This window comes from Micropterus dolomieu, linkage group LG18, assembly GCF_021292245.1.
Source record: "Micropterus dolomieu isolate WLL.071019.BEF.003 ecotype Adirondacks linkage group LG18, ASM2129224v1, whole genome shotgun sequence".
In the NCBI taxonomy this organism is placed as follows: Eukaryota; Metazoa; Chordata; class Actinopteri; order Centrarchiformes; family Centrarchidae; genus Micropterus; species Micropterus dolomieu.
In genome coordinates this window covers 38,659,781-38,675,402 of record NC_060167.1, presented here as the reverse complement: position 1 = coordinate 38,675,402, position 15,622 = coordinate 38,659,781, and the positions used below count along the sequence as shown (strand labels likewise).

Genomic DNA, 15,622 nt, shown 5'->3' with positions numbered 1-15,622 from the left:
AATATGAATAAGCTATGCAGACAGTTGTAAAGAAAGAACATCTTTTTCTTCTGTTCTCTACTTGTTATAGTTACACAGTATTAGGGGTGTGGGCTGTATTAAAAGTATCCACTGTTCTCCCATGCTCTAACACACAGTAACGATGAAATGTGTGCTGTTCTCACATTCTTCCTCTGTATGTACACATAAACAACAAGGCAGGGAAATATAAAAGGAATTTATTTTATTGTTTGGGTACATTATTGTTCAGTGTATATGTTCACATCTGAAACAAACTTTACGTGCTTGATAACTCTCCCACCCCGCAGACATCTACACACCAATACCGATTTATATTCATAGCGGCAAGTGCTATGTAGCTCCACATAGGGGACACAGGAAGTGACATATAACACCTTCATGCGGCGTCGGAACCGCGTAGGAAATTCACAGCCGCACCGGCAGAGCTCCAGAATATGCAACTCGGCCGGCTCACACGCGGACGCGCTACAAGTGCGAGGGCCCGCCCAACGCTGCTTGCAGCTTTAATTTTCTGTTGTATTTAGTTACATATATCCTTGTGTATTGTCTGTAGCCTTACTTCCTGTTTTAATTTGTAATTTTGGTGTTTGGTGTTTTTGTCTAGATTTGTTTCCTGTTTGCCTTGATTGCTCATGTGTCTCACCTGTGTTTAATTGCCTTGCCTGCTTGTATTTGTGTAGTGTGCCCCTGTATATATTAGCCTCAGTTGTGTTCAGTCCTTGTGGTGTCCTCTTCATATGTTGAGTGTTCTGCCTTGTGCTCTTATTCCCTGTTGTCTGGAATATTCCCTGTGTTTTGGATTACTTTGTTTCTACTAACGGTGTGCATGGAGAATGATGTCTTTCAAAAGTGCAAGATAGCACCTGTTGTTCATTTACTACTTTTGCCTTAATGAATATGCAATTAGGGGTGTTTCAGTTTTATTGTGCAAAGTAATGGGAGGGTTCAATTCAATTCAATTCAATTGTATTTATATAGTGCCAAATCGCAACAACAGTTATCTCACAGCGCTTTTCATAAAAGAGCAGGTCTAGACCATACTCTATGATGTTATTTACAGAAGCCCAACAGTTCCCACCAAGAGCAAGCACTAGGCGACAGAGGCAAGGAAAAACTTCCTTTTAAGAGGCAGAAACCTCGAGCAGAACCATGGCTCAGGGTGGGCGGCCATCTGCCTCGACCGGTTGGGGTGAAGGAGAGAGAGGGAGAGAGAGAGAGCGATGTAGTAACATGCAAATACCTTTTACTTACTACACGCAATTGATCTAACAAGACTAAAAGCAATTTCATGTGAGTGCAACAGCATCTGTATTTAATACGTTTGAAAGGAAGGTGAAAACCTCAAAGTGTTGCGCAGAGATCACTGCTGTTATCCTTGCGAGAAGGAGACACAGCTGTAACGAAAGAAGACGTAGAGAAATTAGCAATATTAGATAATATCATTCTATATCCAATGTATAGAAATATAATTATTTTATTTTATTTATTCGATGGACTATATGAATAGAATTGTTTGGGATTTTTTGTATTTTTCTTTAAGCTTTGGCAATACTGTTGTATTAACATTCATACCAATAAAGCAAATTTTTTTTCGACCTGACATCTCCTTGGGATGGAAGAATTTTGACAATGATACAACACACACACTGAAGTTGTCTCCTCTCCTCGCCTGGGCCCTCTTCAGCAGGGGTGGGGCTCCAGCTGCTTCCCCCTGCTGACTCTCTCACAGTGGGGGCATTTGGGAGTCTCTAGGGCACATGGCCAGTGTTGTTGAGGTAGCTTTTGGTGCTCCTCCTTGGGGGTGCTTGACTGGGGGGGCTGGGCCCCCGTCCGGGGATGAGATCGGCCTCGGGGGCTGCTGGCTCTGCCTGCACTCTGGGGAGGGATACCTCTGGCTGGGCTGGGGGACTGTTGGCGTGGTTCTCCCACGTTATCACTCCCTGGTGACGGGGAGCTTCCCGGCACGGCTTTCTGCTGTTCTTCCTCGGGGTGGGGTACAGCTTCCCCCGGGACATGCGGTCTGGGGTCCTTTGCGCTTTGGGGGGTCGCGGTGTGCCCTGGCTTCTGGGGGTGGGGGTCTCTGGGAGTTGTGCGGGTTGGTCCGGTTGGGGTTTGGAGGACTGTAGTGGGATTGTAGGGCAGTTGTCGATACATCTTGATGCATTGTGCTTTTTCCCTGTGCAAGGTCTCTGGATGGCTGCTGGGCATTTAGTTTGTGCATTGGAGTCCGGGGGAGGCATTTCCTCGTTGGAGGGACCAGCTGGCGTCCCTGGTTTGCTTCGTTGGCCTCAGATCCATGCTTCCCCATTTCTCTGTCGGCCCTTGACGGGTGGGTGGGTTGGTGGTGGTATGCAGCTGAGCTGGTTGATTTTGGCTCGTTGCTGGTTTGGCTGGTGTTGCACAGCGGCCTGGGGGCGTGCTGTGCATGGGGGATGTTGGCTGGCATGGGCGGCCTTAGTTTTTCCGGCGGTTGGGGGGACGGCGGACTTTTATTGGCGAGTGCCCGGTGACCTGCGCGGGGCATTTGCTGCCAGGCTGGTGTTTCTCTCCGCTGGCTTTCGCTGTCGTGTTCTTCCGCTCTCTCTCTCTCTCTCGTTTGCCCGACCTCGCACGCGGGATTCGCAGGGGGATGCTGGGCATTGGGTGTCGCCGTTGGGCTCGTCACTTGTGCATTGATGTTGATGATTGCGTGGCAAATTTAGGTTGTCCCTGGTAGAATTATTCCTGATGCTTTTCTTTCAGTTACTTATTTAAATGAATTATTATTCCTGCTCTCGTGGCTGTGCTGTGTTGCTTATTTAGTGTGCTGGACTGTTTCTTGTTTTCATTTTTCTCTTAGTTGTCTTACTATGTCAGCTGTTTATTGCTGCTGTTCAGCTGGTTGTCTTTTACTCTTATTATTTTTATTGTTTTTGTTTGTGTTTGTTGTTGTTTTTCTCCTCCCTAAGCCCCCTCTCTGTTCTGTTGCAGGTTTCGTTGCTTTCTGCAATTGGTGTTTCCCTCTGCTATTCCCTGTTGTCCCCATCTTCCATCCCCCTTCTCTTACAGGTCTTGTCCTTTCTCTGTGCTGTCTGTTTGTGCCCCCCCCATCCCCATGTCTGCCCCCCCTGTCCGGCCCGGTGACAAATCAATACATAATTAAATAAATAAATACAAAATTAAAAAACAGACAAAGGAGGATATTAACACTCTCTTGTTAAAGTAAAATCTGTCTGGCACAATATGGTATCCAGCTCATCATACTCTATACCAGGCCGCTGGGCAGGACAGGTTTAAAAAAAACAAAACAAAAAAGAATTTTGAAAGTTGCGTAGTGCTGCGGAGAGCCCCCAGATGCAGTAGTGCATGGATCACACGTAAAATTCATCCAACCAGGCACGCTGTGGACGGTCAGTGGTCGTTCCCTTTGGCTGAATGAAGCACGATCTGCTGACATTTCCTCGCGTCTGGGTCATTCCAGCATACTGTATCTGTTTCTGCTGGGGTTTCCCAAAGCAGTTTTTCCGGTGTGCTCTCCCAAGTACTTAGGATGGACAGGTGCATATACGGTTTCCACATACTCGGGACCCACTGAATGAAATAAACCAAGGTTTTTATGCAGTGGCTGCTTTCCCTCCCGACTCTCCATGGCAGAAACCATTAAAACACGCAAAACCCTCATTTAAATACTGCCACCTCCATTGTGTTTACCCATAACAGGTACTACAATTGCACGTGCAATATTTTAGAATGCACACGCAATTTACTGCTCTTTATGCGGGATTTTAGTAAATCTGGCCCTTTATGACTCTGATGAGTCAGCGCACAAGTCCCAAATTTCCAGTCCCAATGTCACGTCAACAGCATAACGTCATACCAGGAGTTAGGCAGGCTAGTGTGAAAACTTTCACTTAGATTGGCTAATCAAAAAGTACTGGAGATTGAAGAGTTTCTCTTTCAATGACTAATAACCGACGTGTAAATCTGTAGAGAAGGGGTGCATCCCAATTCCCTGTGTGATTATTCCTCGCCCCCATGTAATACAAATCAATCTGGCTGCCATTATGGAGGACGCGCCACTGCTCTTATTTCTGCTCAGGGGAGCCAGGACAGATCTCTTACGAGACTCTTTTATCAGACTGATACTGCACATTTTTAGAACTCTGTTAGTGACCAGATTTTGTTACCAGTTGGTAACAAAACCAGTTGGTAACAAAACCAACTCTGTAATGTTGCTCCCTAGTTTTACATTTCCTCAGTGATTGGATCTGTACTGACTGTGATTTACAAAAGATTGTTCATTTCATCATTTGTCATAAAAATATTTATTATTATTATTTAGTTATTCCTTTTTTGAGCATTCCATATCATAACACAGTGTAATAGTCGGGTAGAGGAAGAGAGTGTCTTGTCTTTCACTAATGAACACATTTGAACTATCCTTCTGTCACACAGTGTGCCTGTCTACTCTGTTTAGTTAGTTCTCTGTCAGTTTTGTTTAATTAGTATGTTCTGTATCTGTTATTTGATCTGTGCTTTGGTTTTCAGTGTCTGTCTGTGTCAGGGTCCACAGAACGAGTGCAAATCAGGACTGACAGCCCATACGCAAAACATCAGAGCAGAGATTTGGTTCAGGGGATTTTAATCCAAACAAAACAGGTTCTCAGGCTTACAGGCAGTCAACTAGAACATCCACAATGACAGAAGGGTTGTACAGCGCCAGCCAGCCAGCCAGCCAGCCAGCCAGCCAGCCAGCCAGCTCTTCCAAACGACATGACAGTGAACACTACAATGACTGGACGGGGACTTCTTTTTCTTCTTCTCTGGGTTTTATGGCAGGTCGCAACCAACTTGTTCAGGTGCATACCGCCACCTACTGTACCGGAGTGTGTAATATCAAGGTTTTAGTACTTCAGGTTACAGGTTCAGTGAACCAAAAGGTAAATAAATAAATAGAAAACAAAACTCAAAAAAACAAAACAAACAAAACAAAATTAAATCAAACAAACAAACAAAAAGGCTATATGTTATGATCTAATTAAAGAAAATTAAAGAGAGCTTTGCAGCACTCCCTTGTTTCCTCACTCATCCCTAAAATCCCTTCTAAATTCCATCCCCGTCCTAATTCATATATCTTGTCACGTAAGATGTTTCTCTCAGAATTGTATTTATTACACTTCATGATGACATGCTCAACATTTTCAGGAACATTACAAATGTACATTTATCAGACACACATTTTGCCATTAAATGAAGCGTTGATTTTAACCCAGTATGTCCAAGCCTTAATCTTGAAAAAGCCACTTCATCTCTTCTACATTTCCCTTTGAAACCCTTCACCTTAATTGATTTCTGTATGCTGTAATAGTGTCTCCCTTTAGTGTCTGTGTCCCACTTCTTCTGCCATATGTCATTTACTGCTTTTCTAATTAATGATTTGGCCTCTGCTTTTCCAAAGGGAACTTGCATTATTTCATCATCTTTTAATTTCGACGCTGTCTTTGCAATCTCATCTGCTTTCTCATTCCCATCAACACCAACATGAGCAGGGACCCAGACAAATTGCACATCACCTCGAGCTCTTTGTATTCTCAGCATTATTGTACATACTTCAATGAAATAATGGAAATATCCACGGAGGAGCATTACCCCATACAGTAATTGGTCCGTATTCTGTGTTATTTAATCGGTATTCTTCTGCTACTGCATTAATATTCCAGCCAAATCCTTTACCTTTCAGTTGTTGTGTATATTCCCAACAGTCACACAGAACCTTTGTAGCAGGTTGTTCCTCTCCAGATCCTTTTAACTTGACCCAATATGCTAAAGATAACGTCTCAAATATAATGGCAATTCATCAGCTTCTACCAGCAGTGCATTAGTAGGGGTTGTTTTCACTGCACCTAAACTGAGTCTTAGAGCTCTGAACTGTATTCTGTCTAGTTTTCCTAAAATACTCTTGGCTGCTGCTCCATATACCATACATCCATAATCAATACACGATCGTATTAAGGCCCTATAAATATCTAGCAGTGATTGTTTATCTGCTCCCCATTGGTAACCAGAAACTGACCTCATGAGATTCAGTACCTTTTTACATTTTTTTTCAACCTGTTTAACATGATTCCTCCATACACATTTCTCATCAAACCACAATCCAAACTCAACACTTTCTGAGACCTCATGGAATGTTTGCATTAATAATTTCTTGCACGGATTATAAAAATTGACTACTTTGATATTTCCTCTGGGAGTACACATTTCTACTACTACAAATTCATACTCATTTGGATAAGTTACCCTTCTATATGCTAAAGTATCCTTAATAAATGTTACACATCCTCCACCTTGTTTTCCAATTCTGTCACATCTAACCGAGTTGTAGCCTGGTAGGACAAAATCCAAATGTGGTCTTAACAAAGTTTCTTGTATACACATAATATCAACTTCCAGATCAGTTGCAACCTTCTTGAACTCTTGTCCATTTGCAATTAAACTTCTGGCATTCCAGTGGAGGATATGAAATACCATAATGAGGCTAATCACCATGAGACACTCCATCATAATTAGTCGGGTTCAACATCTCATGAATCAGTTCAGCTGTAACATCCGTGATCCCCAGTATCTTTATGGCTGCCTCTACAATTGTCTTGATTCTATCACTTTTTCTTCTGCTGTATTGCCACATTTACAGTCTTACAGATGAAAGCAACAAAGTTGGTTTTACCCACAATCAGCGCATCTTCATTAATATCCTTTATCCATGGATTTATTTCTGTTTGCCTCTGACTTGGTGTTGGAGATGAAACGTCAATTACTGTTCTCAGACTCTTGGGCTCTATTTACTACTTGTGTAACACTGGATCACTTTCCTTCACTTTTTTTGCTGCATCAGCACAAGATACCTGATTAGTTACTTTATATTTCTGTACCTCTCTAGCTTGCCTTTGAACAGGGCATCCTCCAAAAGCAATTACAGCATTTCACTTTTGTATCCTGGCCACATTTTCCATATTCATGTTCACCTCCACATCTAGCACATTTTTGTTTTCCTTTACATTGTCCAGCAGTGTGTCCCATTCTTTGACACTTAAAACATCTAAGTGGTGCTGGGATAAACTGGAGGGGAACAGACATAACACAAGTAGAAGAACACTAAACATGGACCATATCAAAGTAAGTAGTAACAGATCAGAATAATAAAAACAACAAACTAATCCAGACACAAGCAGACAGATCATGAATACGCTAATAAAAAGAACACAGACTGAAGCTAAGATTTAAACAGAACTCAGAGCAGACATGGGTAAAACAACACAGAGAGAGTACACAGACCAGGAGTAAACCCTTAAGACATGAACTAAGGTGCAGGAACTAAGGTACAGGACTAAGAACTAAGACACCAAACTAGGAACTAAGGTACGAGACAAGACAGATATGAAGTAATTAAAGATGTGGATGAATAAAATAATAAAGGCAACACAGAGACTAAAGCAAAATGATCAAAATCAGATTAATAAATGAAACTGGCAGAGAACATAAATTGACACCTAGCAAACAGACAGAACCCAAGCACAATGGTACAGAACTAACACATGAGAGACAGGAACAGAACTAAACAAGTACTAAGGCAGACACCGAGATAACAGGACAGATCAGACCACAACCACCACACAGAACAAGCAGAAGACTGGATACCAGACCACAGACAGACAGGACTGAAACCCAAAACCCCAGACACAGAGAAACCAAAATCAAAACACAGAGAAGGCATGGCCAAAATAATATAACCCAGACAAGCTCAGGACAGGATCGTGACGTGTCTGTTGTCTTGTGTTCAGTATGACCGGTGTTTGTTAGTTAGTTACACTGCCTGTTTGATATAAGTTTGTTCTGTGTTTCTTGTTTCAGTCTGTTTTCTCTGTTATGTTGTAGTCTATCTGTATTATTAGTTTGTAGTCTACTCTGTGCCTTTAGTGTCTGTTTCCTGTTTAGTTTGGTGTTGATCTGTGCCTGTCTTAGTTCCTGTCTCATTCTGTTATTATCTGATGTTTCTTTCATGCTTGGTTTCTGTCTGTCTGCTAAGTGTTAATTGTGTTCTTTGCCTGATTTGTTGTTCATTTGTTTTTTTATAATTCTGTGTTAGCCTGTTCTGTTCTATTCAGTTATCTTAGTCTGTTCTGTCTTGTGGAGTTTCCTGTGTTTCTCAGTTACTTGGTCTGTCTTGTCTGTTCTGTGTTTTTGAGTTCCAGTTAGATTCTTGTCTGGTGTTTTGCAACCTGTTAGTATCTATTTTCCCCTGCTGTCTCTCTGTCCGCCTGTGTCTTGTTAGTCTCATCTCTGTCACCTCAGTCTTTGTCTGGTCATTGTTGTGGTTTGTAGCTTGTCATGCTCTGTCTCGGCCTGTTCCTTGTTAGTTCCTTGGATTTTGGATTATACCCATTTTGGATTTTCTGTTGGATTGCCTTTTTTGCTTTGACTATTATTATTTTGGATTATGGACTCAGCCACTCTGTTGTAAGTGTGCTCCCCTTTTGTTTGTTTAATAAATCACTGAACTGAATCAGTCAGCCTTCGTGTCCTGCATTTGGGTCCACCAACCTGCTCATCCATACACTCACACCACAAATTGACACACTCTGAGTCATTTCCACATGAGACGCTAAGAATACGTTTTTCCTAAAACAGTTTAGCTACTGAATTATTTCTACACATTGTTCAAATCATGATCTGGATAATTAGATAATGAATGAGTTAATTGTTAAAATGATTTGATAAACAATAGAAATGGTTCATGTGCAGTCAGTGTGTAAAAGGGAAGTCTGACTAAACACAGTGGTCATCAATTATGAAAAACCCTATAACTTATAACTTATTATTCAGACAGTACACCACTTTCTCTGTTCAAATATAAACTCGGCATGAATGAATCTGATCCACCTGTGCCATTCTTTGAAAGTTCTTAACCATTTGGGCACCATCTCACATCCCAGTATCAGAGAAGACATCACAGGTTCTGTTTCTATCTCTCCAGCCTGTTCACTGTGGCTATGGATGCTATCAACCACATCAGTGGAGTGGAGGCTCCGGTAGGAGAAAAAGGTGGCTTCGATATGAAAGCTCTGCGGGCGTTCAGAGTCCTCCGCCCGCTCAGACTGGTCTCTGGAGTCCCCAGTAAGTCAACTGAATGAATCTGATGAATCGGATCCTTTGCACAGTTAAATTATTAGTAGTAAATGTTCTACAGTCATGTGGCATTAGCTTATTTCACTAACAGTTATCAACCATAGGTGTGAGAGAGAGAAAACACATTGTGATTCAGTCTGTTTCCCCCGCAGGCCTGCAAGTGGTGATGAACTCCATCCTGAAGTCCATGCTGCCTCTTTTTCACATCACCCTGCTGGTCCTTTTCATGGTCACCATTTACTCCATAATGGGACTGGAGCTCTTCAAGTGCAAAATGCACAAGACCTGCTACTACACAGGAACAAGTACAGTATGCAGCACCACAGGGTAATAATATCAGGGATGCCCCAGTGTGATTGGTGGGTTGGTATTGGAGCCAACACTATCCTTTTTTAGCAGATCATATATTGGCCTGTATAATATATACATTACCTATATAAGATCCACAGTCTTAAACATATTCATTGAATAAACTTCTGCTGGAGCTTACTAGAGGCTTCAGCAGCAGTTCAATCAGACAATTAAAGTATCTATGTTTTTAGTATGAAATTCTGCTTTGTGCATCTTGCTGTAGACAGTGATTAGTTGCTGAGATGTGGCAGAGGGATAGTAACACAATGTGGGCAGCTGTGGTTCAGGAGATAGAGTGGGTTGCCCATTGATTGGAAGATTGACGGTTCAATCCCCTGCATCCTCCAGGCTGCATGTCAAAGTGTCATTGATACTAAAACCCCGAAGACTGTTCCATCAGTGTGTAAATGTTGTGTAAAAGCGGTTTAAGTGGTCACAAAGACTAGAAAGGCACTATACAGAACATTAACATTTGGTAATAACAAGACTGTAAAGAAATCCCCTTGAATTCTGATTTGTTTAACTGTCTGAAGCCTCATATTTGATCCAGTTGGATCCATATTTGCACAGAACACAGACTGCTGATTTCATCTCCCATCACTCCCATTGAAAAGGCTTTTAGAAAGCTTTGCTCTTCACGGTCAGTAAGAACAAACAGAATCCTTAATGTGATGGCAGGTGTTGGCTTTTATTGGACTGCAAGTTCTGACAATATTAACTCTATATATAATATACACTGTTCAAAAAAATAAAGGGAACACTAAAATAAGACATCCTAGATCTGAATGAATGAAATAATCTCATTAAATACTCCTTTCTTTACATAGTTGAATGTGCTGACCACAAAATCACACAAAAATTATCAATAGAAATCAAATTTATCAACCCATGGAGGTCTGGATTTGGAGTCACACTCAAAATCAAAGTGGAAAACCACACTACAGGCCGATCCAACTTTGATGTACTGTCCTTAAAACAAGTCAAAATGAGGCTCAGTAGTGTGTGTGGCCTCCACGTGCCTGTATGACCTCCCTACAACGCCTGGGCGTGCTCCTGATGAGGTGGCGGATGGTCTCCTGGGGGATCTCCTCCCAGACCTGGACTAAAGCATCTGCCAACTCCTGGACAGTCTGTGGTGCAACGTGGCGTTGGTGGATGGAGTGAGACATGCTGTCCCAGATGTGCTCAATTGGATTCAGGTCTGGGGAACGGGCGGGCCAGTCCATAGCATCAATGCCTTCCTCTTGCAGGAACTACTGACACACTCCAGCTACATGAGGTCTAGCATTGTGTTGCATTAGGAGGAACCCAGGGCCAACCGCACCAGCATATGGTCTCACAAGGGCTCTGAGGATCTCATCTCGGTACCTGATGGCAGTCAGGCTACCTCTGGCGAGCACATGGAGGGCTGTGCAGCCCCCTAAAGATATGCCACCCCACACCATTACTGACCCACTGCCAAACTGGTCATACTGGAGGATGTTGCAGAAGACATCACATCACATCGAATTTGCCAATCTTGGTGTTCTCTGGCAAATGCCAAACGTCCTCCACGTGTTGAGCTGTAAGCATAACCCCCACCTGTGGACGTTGGGCCCTCATACCACCGTCATGGAGTCTGTTTCTGACCGTTTGAGCAGACACATGCACATCTGTGGCCTGCTGGAGGTCATTTTGCAGGGCTCTGGCAGTGCTCCTCCTGCTCCTCCTTGCACAAAGGCGGAGGTAGCGAACCTTCTTGCCACAGCTTGCATTGATGTGCCATCCTGGATGAGCTGCACTACCTGAGCCACTTGTGTGGGTTGTAGACTCCGTCTCATGCTACCACTACAGTGAAAGCACCGGCAGCATTCAAAAGTGACCAAAACATCAGCCAGGAAGCATAGGAACTGAGAAGTGGTCTGTGGTCACCACCTGCAGAACCACTCCTTTATTGGGGGTGTCTTGCTAATTGCCTATAATTTCCACCTGTTGTCTATTCCATTTGCACAACAGCATGTGAAATTGATTGTCAATCAGTGTTGCTTCCTAAGTGGACAGTTTGATTTCACAGAAGTGCGATTGACTTGGAGTTACATTGTGTTGTTTAAGTGTTCCCATAATTTGTTTGAGCAGTGTATAAAATGAGCAGATTTTATACTGTAGTGAAGAAGTTGTTTTGAAACAAAAAGTACATTTCCTTACATGTCCGACACAACACAGTATCTTATTAATCTTTATCGATCTTATTAATGATGGACTAAAAAAACAAAGCCAGCTCTGTACTTTAGGAAATCCATTGTGGTTTGTGAGGTAAAGATTCCACTGCTGACGGGCTTAGATGAAGAGATGCAGAAGCTGTTTGCTTGATATGTAGCTGTCTCGTTGGCATACAGGGTGTAGCTGGCAACTTGGCTTTGATCACTGATGCTCACCACAGCCCAGTGCTGTTTGTGAGCTCTACAATATCGTTCATACTATATGAGCAAACGTGTGTTACATGTATTAGGTATCAGGTCAGCATATGGTAAAACATTTGCTGAAGTTGACGGATTGTAATAACGCAATTATATCGACAGAAAAGAATGTGTAAGAACATCATCTGTTATGGTTAAGATGTATGCTTCGTGTCACCTTTTACATTTTCCCATTCAGCTCCATCACAGTGAGGTTTTTTAAGGGTTCAATAAAAAAAAAAACTTTTTCATTTGAGACAAAGAGTACTGTGTGGGTTTGTGTAGTGGCACTTGGAGGGAAAAGGTCACATAGCTTTACATTTTCCCACATACAGAGATCAGTACTAACCGTAACATTCCTGCTCTGGCCTTCAGACATCATTGCTACGGTGGAGAAGGAAAAGCCGGCTCCATGTGCCCAAGCAGGAAATGGTCGCCGCTGTACCATCAATGGCACAGAGTGTCGAGCTGGCTGGCCTGGCCCGAACCAAGGAATCACCCACTTTGACAACCTGGGCTTTTCCATGCTGACTGTCTACCAGTGTATCACCACACAAGGCTGGACCGATGTCCTCTACTGGGTACGTTATTAGTCTAGTATAAAAGCAAACTGGTTCGTACTCAAGTTACATCTGTAGTCACATTTTCCATCCCAGTGCACCAGAGATCTTCAGTAGAAAAGTTATATACAGGGGTGCACATAACTGGTGCGCAGGTGTGCATTCGTGGTTAAAAATAAATGATGCGCCGAAGAAAATGCGAAGAGAAGCGCTTTTGTGTACCAACATTTTGGGGGACACGTTTACTTACTGGAGTAGGATTTTTTTCTGTCTTTGGTAAGATAGCAGTCATGATGATAAGTGTGTTCATGAATTATTAGTTAAATGTCTTTCTAGTTCGCTTTTCCCCAAATTAGCAAAATATTAAATCCAGCAATAGCTTAATGTTAGTTGAAGTTGCAGCTAGCTTACATTATTTATATAATAATTCTACCTGTGACAACCAGGGACAACCTAAATTTGTTTTGTGCGTGTGTCTATATGTCTGTCTGTATGTGTGTGTGTCTGTGTGTGTGTAGGTGAATGTATCTGAGTGTGTATGTGTGTATATGTGTGTGTGCATAAGCTTGTTACAGACTGTAGTTGTTAGTGAGAGTGGGACACTGCACCGCTCCCAGCGACAGGCAGGCAAGAATCTCAGTGGGAGAAAAAGAAATTCGACTCCCAGACGCACCGCGACGCGAACGCGGAAGACCTCGAACTGATCAACAAACGCCAAAAAATCGACCATCCAAATGCTAATCGACAACGCAATGCCGACGGAACGCAAAAGGCGGAACCCATGGAAGCGCAGCACCCAAACCGACCACGGCACACACATAACATAGACAACCAACACCAAACAACCGAACCACCAAAACGCCACACAATCATCAACATCAATGCGCAAGCAAAGACCTCAACCCGCACACTGTGCGAGTACAGCAACACCCAACGCCTGACAGCCCCCGTTAATCCCGAGCCGAGCAAACAAGAGAGGGCGGCAGAACACGACGGCGAAAGCCAGCTTAGAGAAACACCAGCAGCAAGTCCCAGCCCGGCAGCAAATGCACCGTGCAGGTCACCGTGCACCCGCCAATAAAAGTCCGCCATCCCCCAACCGCCGGAAACCAGCGAACATCTCCCATGCACAGCATGCCCTCCAGTCACCATGCAATGCCAGCCAAACTAGCAACGAAGCAAAATCAACTAGCTCAACTGCATGCCACCACCAACCCACCCACCCGTCAAGGGCCGAGAACACCAGGCACAAGTCCAGAACAAACCAGTGCACAGCTCCGCACACACACTGCACATCCCAAAAACTAACTTTATGCCTCAGTCTCCAAGGGAGTCCGACAACCGCCTGTCAAAGAAATGAGGGACCACGGATCTGAGGCCAACGAAGCAAACCAGGGACACAAACTAGTCCCTCCAAGCCGAACAGGAGATGCCTCCCCTGGACTCCAATGCCCAGCAGCCATACAGAAACCCTGCACAGAAAAAAATAATGCATCAAGATGCATCAACAATCGCCTTACAATCGCACCGCAACCTCCCGAATTGCAACCGAAACAACCTGTGAGGTGCCCAGAGACCCCCACCCCCAGTAGCCAGGGCACCCCGCGACCCCCCAAAGTGCAAAGTACCCGAGACCACATGTCCAGGGGACAGCCATGCCCCAACCATGCTGGGGAGCTCCCCACCGCCAGGGAGCAAGAACAAGGCAAGGCAAACACCAACCCCACGGCGTCCCCGACGCCCCGGGGTGTGCTCTTTGACGGAACAGAAGACATAACAAAATAATAATAATAATCTTTATTTGTAGAGCGCTTTTCAAAAGTTACTAAGTGCTTTAACAAGTGTAAAGACAAAAATACACAAAACACAATAATACAAAAACAATACATGATTTCACTGACTCAGCCGACCTGATTTCCTCCGGCAGGCTGTTCCAGAGCCTCGGGGCCCTGACAGCAAACGCTCTGTCCCCTTTAGTTTTCAGTCGAGACTCTGGAACAGACAACAGACCTCTGCCAGAGGATCTCAAGGTACGTGCTGGTGCGTATGGGACTAAAAGTTCAGAAATATAACAAGGCGAGAGGCCATGAAGAGCTTTAAAAGTGATCAAAATTTTAAAGTCAATTCTAAAACATACTGGGAGCCAGTGTAATGGAGCTAAAATAGGACTAATGTGGTCATATTTCTTTGTTCTGGTTAAAAGCCTGGCAGCTGAGTTCTGGACAGTCTGGAGTAGATCAATAGATTTTTGATTCTACTCTGAATATGAGACATCTTGGATAGGATCTGAAGTGAAACAGCAGCCACAGCAAACTGCATCAGAGGTTCCGACTAAAAAGTGAAGCCTTGCAGGGACGTCTTTATCCCCTCTTATACACCTATTTTCACACATCCGTCTTATTTATGACCTTTTATTACCTTAACCCCCCCCCCCCCCCCCCCCCCCCCCCCCCCCCCCCCCCCCCCCCCCCCATTCGCATCGAGGCATCTCTGGTGGGGAAATTATTTTTTATAAACGATGTACAAAGCGATGCACATGAACTGCAGACTAGTCGGGGCATGTCACCAAACAAACTTTAAAATAAAGGATAGATTTAAATAAACACCATTTGATTTCAGAATCCACACAAGATGTGTTACAACCTACACTCACCTAAAGGATTATTAGGAACACCTGTTCAATTTCTCATTAATGCAATTATCTAATCAACCAATCACATGGCAGTTGCTTCAATGCATTTAGGGGTGTGGTCCTGGTCAAGACAATCTCCTGAACTCCAAACTGAATGTCAGAATGGGAAAGAAAGGTGATTTAAGCAATTTTGAGCGAGGCATGGTTGTTGGTGCCAGACGGGACAGTCTGAGTTTTTCATAATCTGCTCAGTTACTGGGATTTTCACGCACAACCATTTCTAGGGTTTACAAAGAATGGTGTGAAAAGGGAAAAACATCCAGTATGCGGCAGTCCTGTGGGCGAAAATGCCTTGTTGATGCTAGAGGTCAGAGGAGAATGGGCCGACTGATTCAAGCTGATAGAAGAGCAACTTTGACTGAAATAACCACTCGTTACAACCGAGGTATGCGGCAAAG

The 15,622-nt window shown here is 43.6% G+C and overlaps 1 protein-coding gene across 1 annotated transcript in view; it reads left to right on the top strand.

Annotated features, from left to right (window-relative positions):
- Positions 1-15,622, top strand: part of LOC123987112 (dihydropyridine-sensitive L-type skeletal muscle calcium channel subunit alpha-1-like) — a 70,760-nt gene that overhangs the window by 7,838 nt on the left and 47,300 nt on the right. Inside the window, exons 3-6 of the mRNA XM_046075725.1 lie at positions 9,035-9,174; positions 9,339-9,491; positions 12,348-12,553; positions 13,477-13,591. Coding sequence (XP_045931681.1) covers positions 9,035-9,174; positions 9,339-9,491; positions 12,348-12,553; positions 13,477-13,591 — 614 coding nt within the window. The remainder of the gene's footprint in view (positions 1-9,034; positions 9,175-9,338; positions 9,492-12,347; positions 12,554-13,476; positions 13,592-15,622) is intronic.